The sequence below is a fragment of the Macaca mulatta genome, chromosome 1 (genome assembly GCF_049350105.2).
Source record: "Macaca mulatta isolate MMU2019108-1 chromosome 1, T2T-MMU8v2.0, whole genome shotgun sequence".
Lineage (NCBI taxonomy): Eukaryota > Metazoa > Chordata > Mammalia > Primates > Cercopithecidae > Macaca > Macaca mulatta.
Window position 1 is genome coordinate 107,005,012 of NC_133406.1, and position 13,694 is coordinate 107,018,705.

Consider the following 13,694-nt stretch of genomic DNA (forward strand, 5'->3'; position numbering starts at 1 on the left):
ACACACCCTGGGAGCTGTGTTGGACTGCGGTCCCTTACTGACCATGTCTGGTCAGCCCTGGCATCAAGTGGCCAGATGTGGCTAGAGCCCTGCAGCCACTCCTGGAGCTGGAGGAAGGGCTCCTTCTTGGAGCCATCTGGTCCTGAGAACACGTCAGAGGACAAGTGGCTGGTTATTTTTCAGGGCTGCTGAAAGTAGTATGAGCTGCTGTCTTAGATTCAGATCACTGCTGGTCACCCCAGATCCTAGGCTGTTTAGGGCCACACTGCTTCGTGAAACACAAGATCTTGGCTAAGCTGCAAATCCACTCACTCATTCTGTCCATCTCCTGGACCACCCTCCCCCAACACACACACACTAGTTTTATTAGATGAGGTTTCACTTCCTGTCTCAGACCATCTGTCTTACTGGCATGTACCTGCCTCACCCAGAAGCAGCTTTCTTCTCACCTCCCCAACTACTCCCTCCCCCATCTTTAATGTATGTCATTTGCTTGTAATCATTATAATTAGCGATTGGTTTGTTGAATGCGTTGGATAGCTAGAAAGGAGAGGTCTATAGACATCTCTGGCTATTGTTGATCATAGATTTTAATTAATATTTAGGGTTCAAAGCTTCTCTCTAGGCTGGATAGGCAGGGAAGCTTAGGTTTCTAACTAGCATCTACATCAACCTTGTCTGGCGTCCTCTTGCCCTTTTTATGTCATCCTTGAGGAATAATCTGTTTTTAAAGTTTAATTCAACAGCTTTGTTTTGAATTCTCACTCTGTGGCAAGCGCTATGCCAGAGACTAGGCTACCAATGTGGTTAAGACAGAGTTTGTGTCCTGAAGGAGCTCATAAAGGAAACAGAGCCTGCATGATTGGCTGTGATACAGGCAGTAAGAACAGAGTGCAGTGGGGGCTCAGAGGAGGAGGTGATCTATTGGGTCTTGGTGGGTGGAGGGGCAGAGTGGGCACATGTGGACATGATGGGGGGTGGGTCTCAGCTGCACAGAGAAGGTAACATATGAGTTGGACCTTATAGAAAAAGGACTTAAAATGTCTCTTTTTAGCCTGCAGTGCTACCTGACCCCCACCTTGGAACCTCTACTCCCCATGGACCCATGGCACACTTGCCGTCTCTTCTGCCACTGGAGAAGTCCACTGGCATGATGGAGAGAGGGGAAAAGAGCAGAGAAGCCTAAAGTGTGGTGCCGAGAACTTTCCCTCTCACCTCCCTAAATCTGTTCATTCTTGTGTCAGTGTTCCCACAGAGGATCCCTCCGGGGAATCCCTAATCATCAGCCCTGAGGAGTTTCAGCGAATCAAATGGGCATCCCATGTCCTGACCAGAGAAGAACTTGAGGCCAGGGACCAGGCCTTCAAGAAGGAGAAGGAAGCCATCATGGTAGTTAACCTCCCTAAGCCTTTGCCTCTGCAGATGGGTGGCAGAATCAAAATGTACTGAGGAACTCTCATTAGGGGTCCCTGAAATGAGGCACAAATTACGTACTTAAGAAATATTGCAGAAAGGAGACCAAAGAGCAACACCTGAGATGAGAGGTGGGAGCAACTGGGGCCAAGGGGAGGGCTGAGAATGAAGCCAGGCTGTGGAACTTCTTGGTTCTGATGTCATCACTAGCCGAGGCAAAATTGTACTGGGTCACCTGTGATAGCCAGGCTAGCACCCAGGGCACAGAGCGCATGAAATAATCCCCCACTGATCCAGACTGGTCTCCCATAGGATGCAGTGATGACACGAAAGAAGATCATGAAACAGAAGGAGATGGTGTGGAACAACAACAAGAAGCTCAGTGATCTGGAGGAGGTAGCCAAGGAACGGGCCCAGAACCTCCTGCAGAGAGCCAACAAGCTGCGGATGGAGCAGGAGGAGGAGCTCAAGGACATGAGCAAGGTGGGCTCTTCATCTCTCCCTTCCCTCTGAGCGCTCACTGCCATCCTGCCTCCCTCCTCTTATTCCCACACTGGACAAGGTCAGGGACTGGTGGGGGTGTGGGCAGGGGAGGGGCAGCAGGAGAGCTGCACCTGCTGTGGTAGTTGCAGTGATCACAGTGAGGACTGGCTCTGCCACCTGCTTGCTGTGTGATCTTGGGCAAGTCACTTGCCCTCCCTGAGCCTCACTGTCTTCATTTGTAACTTGACGGTGGTAAAACTGCTTTGTGGAATCATTGGCAGGATGAAATAAGCTAATAGATGGGAGAGGCTTTGTGGGCTGTGGATTGGTAAATTAAATGTGAAGTGTTACTTTTATTTTCATCCTGTTAGTTCAGTTCTGGCCACGTATGGTGGTCGAGGCAATTGGATGCTTTTGGAGTACCTAAAGCTCTTCATTTGGCTGAGAGCATAAAGACCAGAGGCTCATTTGAATTCTGTTGTAACTCATTTGCACGTGGTTCATTTCCTTACCAAACGAAAAGTGCTGATTCCCCAATCCCTGCACCTCTGATTTCTGTCTCTCAGGTAAATCTTCTCTACGTTTGCCTCCTTTAATTTTCTAAAGTTTTACTTTTGGGTTCTTATGGATGGGCCCATGGCTTTTCATCCCTTTTGTGTCATGTTGGGCTCTTCCAGCTTAAAAATCTTGTGGCCTGGCCTCTGCAAGAGTGTCTTAGCTCCCCTGAGGAGAACAAGGGGTCCAACCTGGAGTTCATGGGTCTCTAAGTGGAACAATGGACCTCTGAAGTCTTATAGAAATTTTGTGTGTATATCTGTAAGTGAATTTGATGGAGGAGAGGGCCTACTGCTTTCATCATATTTCCAAAGGGTGACCCATTACCACCAAAACCCTACGATGTAGCTCCCTGAAAGATGCTATTCCAGGCCCCTCCTTGCACAGACCATGGCACCTAGCAGGAGGCCAGTAAATCTTTGAGCTCAACTGTATTCAGGGGAAAGGTAAATATAAGAACATTCTTATTTCCCCGGACTTGTGAGCAGTCATGCACACCTCCGGCATGCTCAGCAGTATAGCATTGTGTTCCAATTTCTTCCCCTTAAACTTACATATCCCTAGGCCTAGTGCCACAGTTTAATCCCCACTCTCCAGATTATCCTCAATGCTAAGTGCCATGCCATTCGGGATGCCCAAATCCTGGAGAAGCAGCAGATCCAAAAAGAACTGGACACAGAGGAGAAGCGGTTGGATCAGATGATGGAAGTGGAGCGGCAGAAATCCATTCAAAGGCAGGAGGAACTGGACAGGAAGAGGAGGGAGGAAAGAATTAGGTAAAGATATGGTTTTGGCATCTCCCTCTCTAAGCTATTTCCATGTATCTTTAGGTCCATGTAGCCTAGCAAAGAGGGAAAAAATGCAAAATGGTCATTATTGTCATCTACTTATCTTAAAACTTCACTAAGTGATACACAGAATCACAGAACCTTTTTTTTTTTTTTTTTTTTTTTGAGAGGGAGTCTCACTCTGTCACCCAGGCTGGAGTGTAGTGGCATAATCTTGGCTCACTGTAATCTCCACCTCCTGGGTTCAAGCAATTCTTCTACTTCAGCCTCCCAAGTAGCTGGGATTACAGGCACACACAATAACACCCGGCTAATTTTTGTATTTAGTAGAGATGGGGTTTCACCATGTTACCCAGGCTGATCTCAAACTTCTGACCTCAAGTGATCAGCCGGCCTCAGCCTCCCAAAGTGCTGGCATTACAGGCGTGAGCCTGGCCAGAATCACAGAACTTTTAAAAGCTTATTTCCCAAATCTTGGGAGACACTTCACAGTCTGGCTGCAATCTCGTTTCTTACCCCTACCTGCCATCTACTTTCTGCTTTTTCCCAGGCCCCCAACATGCCAGGCCATGTCACAAGTTCTTAATTTTTTGTTGTTTTCTCTTTTTTTGAATACCCTCCTCTCCTTTTCCTCCTGGAAAATGCTCTCTCCTTCCCTTTATACATAGCTTTGCTGTCACCTCCCTCATGTCACCAGGCAGGCTTAGTGGCTCCCTTCTCTGCGCCCATCACTCTGTGTTTATACTCCAGCACCCTACTCTTGTGCTCTTGTGCTGTGGCTCTCTGACCCTCCTAGATGCTACGCTCATTGGGGACAGGTCCTATCGTATCAATTTCTGTAGCTTCTGAGCCTAGTAGAGTGTTTGGCCTGTAATAGGTGCTTAATTCATGTTAGGATGAATCAATTCAGTCTCCCCTTCATTTTGTGCTGAAAAGGACGAGTCCCAGAGCAAGTAAATTATAGAATAATAGTGTCCTAGATTTAGAACGCCAACCATTCAATACATGAATTACCTCTATAAATAATCCTTGTACCACACTGAATGGCAGTTTTATCTCCCCAGCTGTATCCTATTCTCTGGAACCATTCATCTCTGTACCTGGTATACTATACCTGGTACATTCACCTCTGTACTTCTGGTAGGTACCTGGTGTACTATAGTAGGTTCCCAGTAAAAGGTTATTTAGTGGCTAAGTGGCTGTCCATCTTCTGCATAAACAGCTCCAGTAAAGGAAAAATCTCTCATTAGGCAACAGTAATGATTTGAGCTGGTCCTTATATTGAGGCCAAACTTGTTTTCATGTAACCCTTTTACTCTTTACTCCGGTTTACTTCATCTGGAGTCATGAAGCCATTCGAGCACTCCATCTGAATGTGGCTCTCATACTCTTTTCCCTTGATCCTTATCCCAATCTGTGTCTTCTCCCATTCTTCCAGCCTTTACTCATATGTCATGGGGTCTATGCTTCCAAGTTTGTTGACACCCCATTAACACATAGGGAATCACTGGCAACACTGCTTATAGACCCTGGGTTTTTTGGTTGTTGTTGTTGTTTGTTTTTTGTTTGTTTGTTTGTTTGTTTGGCTTTTTACTATTCAGCTAGCTTCCTATGATTACTCTGGGAAGATTTGGGAGGTGGTAGGATTTCAGAAACTCTATACTGGAAGGTAGAAAGTGTTTTATCAAGTGGGGTGCCCCTCTTGGGCAAACAAATAAAGAAGGAGAATCTCAGGAAAAGTGAGCCCTGGAACCAGGAGCTCAGGAGAAAGGAGGCTAACCCTTGAGGTCCTTCCTGGTTTAAGGACTTTGGTCTGGGCTCATGAAGCATATCCATGTTTAAGGGGCACTTGCCAATTGTTTCTGTGACCCCACCCACCTTGGGGGTTGTTTAGATGGAGGTTGGACTCTGGGAGATGTGGACCCTGGGTTTCTAAGACACTGTGGCACTGTTCTCTCCAAGAGGAAGGCGGCAAATTGTGGAACAGATGGAAAAGAACCAGGAGGAGCGATCACTGCTTGCTGAGCAGCGGGAGCAGGAGAAGGAGCAGATGCTGGAGTATATGGAACAGCTCCAAGAGGAAGATCTAAAGGTAACAGGCCAGACAGACAATGCCACGTTTCACCACCAGCAGCATCAAAACCCTTCAAGACTCTGGGGTTTCAGGGTGTTGAATGATTTTCTGCCAGGCACATGCTCATTTCACAACATCATCACCATCAACTTTTTATTGCCATGTTAAATATTTATTTCACCATGGTGTCATGCTGGGGGATGAGCAGTGATTTGGATAGATATTGTCCCTTCCTTCCAGGGACTTGGGATCCGAGGCTGACAAATCATTGTGAATAGACACATAAAGGAAATATATGGCTGCATGCCTTGCATAAGTAAATAGGGATGTTTTATGGTCTTCCCTCAATCACCTAGGGATATTATATACTTTGTAGATGAACAGTAGCAATATCTGAGTTCCAGTCTCCCTGCTGTTACTTCACTCAAAGTACATAGCATCTCATTGTCATTAATTGTGTGGTGAAGCCAAACCTTTTCTTCCTGTTAGTCCAAATAAAATTAGTAGGCGTATTTATTGCAAAAGAAATGATGACATACCTGCCCAAACTAAGAAGACTTAAAATGTCCTCTTCTATGTGCCTTTTCTGGGATGTAACAATGTATAAAACCCTCTAGCACAGTGAGGGACATGGCAGGCACTTGGATAATTTTTTTTTCCTCAATTTTTTATTTTGAAAATTTTGCACACACAGAAAAGTTGAAAAAATTGTATCACACCCATAAACTCTTCACCTAGATTTAATGATTGTTAATCATTTATCTTAGTTGCTTGTTTCTTTCTAGGGGTGTGTGTGTGTGTGTGTGTGTATATATATATATATATTTATTTTTTTATTGTTAAACTATTTGAAAGTAAGTTGCAGATATCTTGACACTCTGCCACTAAACGCTTCAGCCTGCAGCTCTAAAGAACACGGACACTCTCTTACATGACAATACCATTATCACCTCCTCCATAAAAAACTTGAATTCAGTGATTCCATAATGTCATTTAATAGTTAATGCACATTCATATTCCCCAATTGTTCCAAATACGTTTTTCTGGCTTTCTTGTTTCCAAACTAGACGTTAATCAAGGTTTGCACATTGCAAACCTTGCAAATTGTTGAGTCTCTTTAGTTTGTTTTGATCTAGAAGAGTTCCCCCATTCATTCATTCATTCATTTCTTCATTCTTTTTTTTTTTTTTTTTTTTTTTTTTTGAGACGGAGTCTCGCTCTGTCTCCCAGGCTGGAGTGCAGTGGCCAGATCTCAGCTCACTGCAAGCTCCGCCTCCCGGGTTCACGCCATTCTCCTGCCTCAGCCTCCCGAGTACTGGGACTACAGGCGCCCGCCACCGCGCCCGGCTAGTTTTTTGTATTTTTTAGTAGAGACAGGGTTTCACCGGGTTAGCCAGGATGGTCTCGATCTCCTGACCTCGTGATCTGCCCGTCTCGGCCTCCCAAAGTGCTGGGATTACAGGCTTGAGCCACCGCGCCCGGCCCTCTTCATTCATTTTTATAACACTGATATTTTGAAGCAGCTAGGCCAGTTGCCTTTAAGAATATCTCACGTTCTGAATTTGTTTGATTGCCTCCTCATGGTGCCATTTAACTCGCGGAACACATATTCTTTTACGATTCTCTCCCTCCCCTGTGTTTATGAATTGTCAAGTTGTCATCAGCTAGTGCATTTGGTGGTGGTGAGTGACAGGGGGACGTGAAGAGTCCTGCAGGTGGGCAGACTTGTAATTATGAAGCCTTCTCACCACACCTGCAGTGTGAGGAGCTGCTAGAGAAGAGGAATGAAGATCACCTGAGTAGCTGGGGAAACCGAAGGGGCACACAGCCCTGTGAACTGCATGAGAAGGAGAATAGCAGAGTGAAGACAATGAGAGACCTGCCCAAGTTACTCCATTTCCTGGCTCAGGGGAGAGAGAATGGGAAAGGGCCAAGAAGGAAAGTTATGGGGCAAATATGCAGGGTAGAGAGCAAGAAGTGAGGCCGGGAAAATCCAACTAGATGTGGGGAGTGGGAATTGGTGGACTCACTGAGGAAGTTCTAGGAGTCCATGAGTCAGCACCATTACGTTGATGTTGTGTCATTATCCTTTTAATGTCCTTCCAACAGGCACTCCTTGAGTCTCCAGGAAGTATTATTGGGCAATTTTAGCGTAGAAACCTGTGCCTTCCCAGCTTTAGACCTACTGTATCATCTCATGGTGGTACTAAGGGCAACGTTTCCCACCTTGCTAGCAAACGGGAAAAGAGTGAAGGGAGTTTATCTGGGGTTGCTTTGGAAAGGCTTCAAAAGAAACAGGGAAAGTCCTTTGGTGTCTTGGAAATGAAATGAACCAACAAAAACAACAATCCAAAAAGTAAATAAATAGGGAAAGAAGTAAATAAATACATAATTGCATGTATGTCATACATCAGAAATCAACAGCATCTTTAGCTTTGAGGGCCAGTGAGATTAAATGATGTCTGGGATACAAATAGCATGCGTAAAATCAGTGAGAAGCAGTTAGAAAGGAAAGGAAGAAGGGGAGAAGGGGGAAAGGGAGTGTGAGAGTTGGAGGAGCAGAAAGGGAAAAGTGGAGTGTGCAAAGAAATGAGTATAGTGAGAGAGAGGGGGAATGTCTGTGACTCATGCACCACATGGACCTCAGAGGCAGACAGTTGCCGTACCGCTCCGGTTCGGAAGGCTTCCTGAAGGAAGGAGCCCTGAACTGGGCAGTGAGCCAAGCTGGCAGAGAGCCAGCTCTAGAGGAAGACACACAGGGAGAGTCACCTTGGTTGGACTTATCAGGGCAGCAGCTGGGCTGAGGAAGAGCTGGAAGGCCAGGGAGGGATTTAGTCTTTGGAGAAACGGAGGGAGCTGGAAATAGTGTGGGAGGTGGGGTGAGGTAATCAATAGAAGAACTTAAGGAGTCTGAGATTGATTGGAGGGGATTGAGGGGCCAGCTGTTCCCCTAATTCCAATGCGCCTCTGCACCTGAGAATGTGCTTGGCTCAGAAGTGGTCTGATCATTGAGAGACATTGAAGGCTCAAGGCTGGGAAAGGCAGGGGGATCCCTCCTTAAAAAGGACCTTGTTCACATTAGTACTCTGATCTCCATCAAATGTTTCTCTGCGTCTAAGAACTTTTTTTCTTTTCTTTCTCACATGCCTCTCACTTTGGTCCTACCTTCTCTGCCTCATTTAGCAATGGGTTATCGAATATTTGCTATTTTCCTTGCATTGGGCTACATGTTTTTGGGGAAGAGAGGATGTGTGACACAAGGTCCCTTGTCCTGTAACTGGGGCAGAGCGAACACATATGAAATGAGTGGGGACCTGCAAGGCAGTGTATGATCACCTTACAAGAGGTGTGGCGCCACCTGAAGTGCAGAGGGAATTTAGAAATGGAGAGAGAACTGAAAGTTGAGGCAATCAAGCAAGATTTCCAGAGAAGGTTGATACTTTAATTTACACAGAACAGGTTTCAAAATTTTAGCTCTGGAGATTATAAGCTGTGTGGCCGGTGGGGAAGTCACTTCAATGCTGGGCTGCACTTTCTTTATTGGAGCAAGAGAGATAATGAGGCCTACCTTTTAGGATTTTTGGACATATTTAGGTATTAGAGATAGTCTGTGTACAATGCTCAAGAAATAGAGAGTACTCAGTTAGGGCAATAGGTATTATTTCAGTCGTCACTATTGACTGGAGAGTGAAAGTTGGGTTTAAATGGGAGAGGGAAATTGAAGGCAGGAGGAAGCACCGTGAGCAAAGCCACAGGGGTGGGATTTAGCAAAACATGTGAAAGGCAATTCCATGGAACTTTAAGAGCTTCTGCTTCCTGAAAATATAGAGATCAATAGCATCAGGGGCTGCCACAAAGTCAAGTTGGATGAAGACTGTAAAGAGGCCATTTGGTTGAAGAGGGCATTGATGACCCTTGAAAAAACAGCTTTAACAAAGGATAGTTGTGGACGCTAGACTGCAGGCAATGCATTTGTCCCCCGTCCCCGCCCCCGCCATCTGTGTCTCTCTATCTCTGGATGCCAGTGGCTTCTCGTCTTACCTCTTTGTACTCTGAGGCTTTCTTTTTTTTGCGGGCAGGACATGGAACAAAGGCAGCAGCAAAAACTGAAGATGCAAGCTGAGATTAAGCGCATCAATGATGAAAACCAGAAACAGAAAGCAGAGTTGCTGGCTCAGGAGAAGCTGGCGGACCAGATGGTGATGGAGTTCACCAAGAAGAAGATGGTAGGGACTAGGTTTCTGGGACCTTTGGCTAGGAATGGAATGTCTGTCACAGGGAGAGGAGGGCCGAGAACTGAGGGAACTTCAGTGGAAGGCAGCCGCACCTTCATTCTACGATGCACATCCTTAGTTCAAGGGCCTGGCTTCTTTGTCTCTTCATCTTAGCCAGGCCACTTGTTTATTAACAGAGACAGCCTAGAAAGGACACCCAAATTAGCTTTATCCTCATTAACACCTTTGATTAGAAGTTGGGATGAGGCCCATGTGCGGGCAGAAAAGAAAACTAAAACCATTGGTGAAAGTAGGTTTTTTGTGGATTTGTCACTACTTGCATAATTATACCCCCGGTAATCATGAGTCAGAGGTTACATAAATTTCTTGTGCAAATGCCTATATTGGGCATCCTGTATTGGGTGCTAGACTCAGAAAATAGTCTTCCCCTGTCTCCCACCAAAGAACCTATAAGACAGAGCAAATGCACAGTGGAGGAGAGAACCATACCAACAGACAGTTGCAGATGAATGTAGCTCATGAATGTGTCAGTTCATTCTGGGGAAAAGTTGAGTAATAAAATGATTGGGATCTATGGGGTTTGGAGAGTAGAAGGAGGCTTTTAAGAGTAGTTTAGGTAAAGTGAACGTGGATTTATATAAAAAGAGGAGGAAGTACTCAAAGTGGCAGGAAAGTTATTAAATTCTTCATGTGTTGGTCTTGTCTGCCCTGCTAGTTTTGAAATTCCATGACAGAAGCACATTATACTTCTCTATGCTCCTCTATAGTAGTGATTTTTAAAGAAGGCCAAGAGGAGGGCGTGAGTATAATTTGAATGGCATATTTGGTACACCTGTATGTTCTGAATACAAACCACAGAAAATGAAGCTCAGCTAAGCTCACTTATTGGCTTTAGTATTCTTATTGGATGCTGGGGACACTCTATGCAAGCAATAGAGTGAGAATGTAGGGTTGGGGACGTAGATGATTCCTACATAATAACAACCACATAACTATCATTTAGTGAGCACCTAGTCTGTGCATGGGCTCTGTGCTAACATGTGTTATCTCTTTTAATCTTTACAATAATCCTGTGAAATAGTCATTGATGATTCAAAATATACTGGATCCTTCAATATGTGTCCAGTCAGACTAGGCTGAAAATACCTAGAATAATGCTATACCATTGGAACTCAACCACTATTTTCCCAAGTGGATGAAGGTGGGATAATGAGCTAATTCTGTGTAGGAGTTAGTGCACATATTTTCTGGCTGCAGCAGAGAGTTTGTAGTGGACATAATAAGAAATGAGGGTGGTGAGATGGAGAGCTAAGAGCAGTTGTTGGGGTGTCTTGGACCTTGAGTGGAACTGGAAGGGTGGAATGTTAAGGAGTCGCCATGAATTTCTAAGCAAGAGAGGAGTATATCTTATCTTTATCATGGAAAGGTGTAGCTGGGAGAGGCGGGAGACTGGCCACAGGATCAGGCACTTGGGCATGTCCACAGTCCACCGTAAGTATCTACGTATATCACAAGCCCTTACCGACCTCATGGTGGTATTTATTCTTGCAGCCAGGGCTGCCCCTGCAGAGCTAAAAGCAGAGATTGGTTGTAGAAACACCCAGAGTTCCCTGTCCTGCTATCTAGGGCAGGGTGGACAGAGGAAGCAGCTTGGCAACAGCCCTGTACAACTTACAGGGACAACTCACTGGCTTCACAGAAATCTGGTCAGGTAAAATGAGGGCCAAGGAAGTTTTATTTATTTATTTTTTTTAGATGGAGTCTTGCTCTGTCACTAGGCTGGAGTGCAGTGGCGCCATCTCCGCTCCCTGTAACCTCTGCTTCCCACTTCAGGTGATTCTCCTGCCTCAGTCTCTGGAGTAGCTGGGACTACAGACATGCGCCACCATGCTCAGCTAATTTTTGTATTTTTAGTAGAGACGCAGTTTCACCATGTTGGCCCCAACTGGTTTGATCTCTTTACCTCGTGATCTGCCTGCCTCAGCCTCCCAAAGTGCTGGGATTACTTACAGGTGTGAGCCACCATGCTGGGCTGGGAGGATTCTTTATTAAGGTCACATTTCCCTCCAACCTGCACCATTCATCTTATGATGGCTTAAGGATGGCCGTTGGGAAGCTGGGCTTGGGAAGCTTTTAAGGATATGTGTGTTTTTTCAGAGAGGTGGAAAGGGAGCTAATTTTGATGGTTCATTTTTTAAGTATCTGGTAACCACTGTGGGACTGCCCAAAGCATGGTTGGCTCTTTGCCCAGGCACTAATGAGATAATCTCCACCTGCTGTACTTTACAAGACAGGCAAAGAACCACAGTTGTTTCTTGGCCCAGTAGCCTTGCAACTTGAAAATTGTCTATGACATAGTGGAAGGAGTGTGAAAGCCAGGGTCAGGGTACCTGTGTTCAAATCCTGTTAGGTAGTTTACTTCCTGTGCAATCTTGGGCAAGACCCTTGATCTTTCTGAGCATCAGTTTCCTCATCTATAATATCTGTCTCATGAAATGTTGTGAGGGCTCTCCAGGATAACACATAGGACAGTGTTTTGTAAACAATAAAGCATTTTATAAATGCTAATTGTTTTTATGTTCATGCATTGCTAAATTCATTTTACCTTATTTATTTATTTATTTATTTATTTATTTATTTATTTATTTTGAGACAAGGTCTTGCTCTGTTGCCCAGGGGAATGCAGTAATGCAATCATGATTACTGCATCCTCGACTTCCTAGGTTCAAAAATCCTCCTACCTCAGCTTCCCGAGTAGCTGGGACTATAGGCACATGCCACCATGCCTGGCTAATTTTTAGATTTCTAGTACAGACAGAGTTTTTCTCTGTGGCCTAGGCTGGTCTTGAACTCCTGGGCTCAAGCAGTCCTCCTGCCTCAGCCTCCCAAAGTGCTGGGATTATAGGCATGAGTCATGGTGCCTGGCCTCATTTTGTCCTATTTTAAAAGGAGTCAGGAAGTGGTAGGGGGGATATTGGAAAGTCTGTTGTAGGGGTTTTGTTTCACTCTGCAAGGCTGGGGCAATGGCAATTGTTCTACAAGGTCTTTCCTTCCGGCAGGCTCGAGAAGCAGAGTTTGAGGCTGAGCAGGAGAGAATCCGGAGGGAGAAAGAGAAGGAGATCGCCCGCCTGAGGGCCATGCAGGAGAAGGCCCAGGATTACCAGGCAGAACAGGTACCTGCTTAGTCTCGACTTCCCTCTACTTTTCCCACTCCCTTGCCTGTCCATCCCTTTGATAGCCTGTAGAATGGCCTCGAGGGTGGAGATGTGGAGGAAAGGATGCAAGTTACTTAGACTTCAGTAGTCTGAGAAGGAAAGGGTGGGTCTGCTCCCAAAGCCTGTGTCAGCAGGGATTGGGCAGTGCAGCATGTGCTTAAGGTTCAAGAGAAAGTTTTTCACTGCTCCATAAAGAAGAACTTTCTACCTTAACCAACCAATGAAATGTGTCACCAGGGGAAACTGTGGTATCTTCATCATTAGCAGTTTTTAAAATTAGAAGTGATTTCAAGACTGCCTGGAGATGTCTGAGGTACAGGGAAAGAACTGGGATGAGTGGGTTGGAAGGACAAGATGACCCCTCAGGTTATCTTCTAACCCAAAAGTTTGATGACAGGATTCCATTTATCCTTTCCTAGAATAACTAGCTGCCAGAGAAATTCATGGTGCTTTTCAAAGCAGACTGTCAGAGTCTGTAAGTAGGTGTCTTCTTAAAGGCACTTGGTCTGTACTTCCAGCTATATTGTGCCCTCACTGGTCCCCTGCCAACTTTCCCAGGATGCCTTGCGGGCCAAGCGCAACCAGGAGGTTGCAGACAGAGAGTGGCGCAGAAAGGAAAAGGAAAATGCGCAGAAGAAGATGGAAACAGAGGCCGAGCTGCGGAAAAGTCGGCTCGAACAGGTGGCTTTCAAGGAGCATGCTCTGGCTGTTCAGGTGCAACGGGATCGAGATGAGTTCGAGAGGATTCTTCGGTAGGAGGGGCCTGGGAACCTTGGATTCCTTTCCTTGTACTGTAGCGGGGATGGTCCATAATGGATAGAGAGAAGCTTTCTGGCATGTTAACAGATGCTCGTCCATCTTGTCTGGGTTGGTGGGATCATTATAACTAGATGGACGATTGAAACTTTTAAAAAATCACTTGAGCCAAGAA

At 45.5% G+C, this 13,694-nt stretch overlaps 1 protein-coding gene across 3 annotated transcripts in view; it reads left to right on the forward strand.

Annotated features, from left to right (window-relative positions):
* CFAP45 (cilia and flagella associated protein 45) overlaps positions 1-13,694 on the forward strand; it is a 29,173-nt gene that overhangs the window by 11,090 nt on the left and 4,389 nt on the right. For all 3 annotated transcript variants that reach the window (XM_077941120.1, XM_015112826.3, XM_077941110.1), the window contains 7 exons: positions 1,245-1,389; positions 1,726-1,896; positions 3,049-3,227; positions 5,202-5,331; positions 9,393-9,539; positions 12,608-12,721; positions 13,322-13,515. In XM_077941120.1, the coding sequence (XP_077797246.1) occupies positions 1,245-1,389; positions 1,726-1,896; positions 3,049-3,227; positions 5,202-5,331; positions 9,393-9,539; positions 12,608-12,721; positions 13,322-13,515 (1,080 nt within the window). The remainder of the gene's footprint in view (positions 1-1,244; positions 1,390-1,725; positions 1,897-3,048; positions 3,228-5,201; positions 5,332-9,392; positions 9,540-12,607; positions 12,722-13,321; positions 13,516-13,694) is intronic.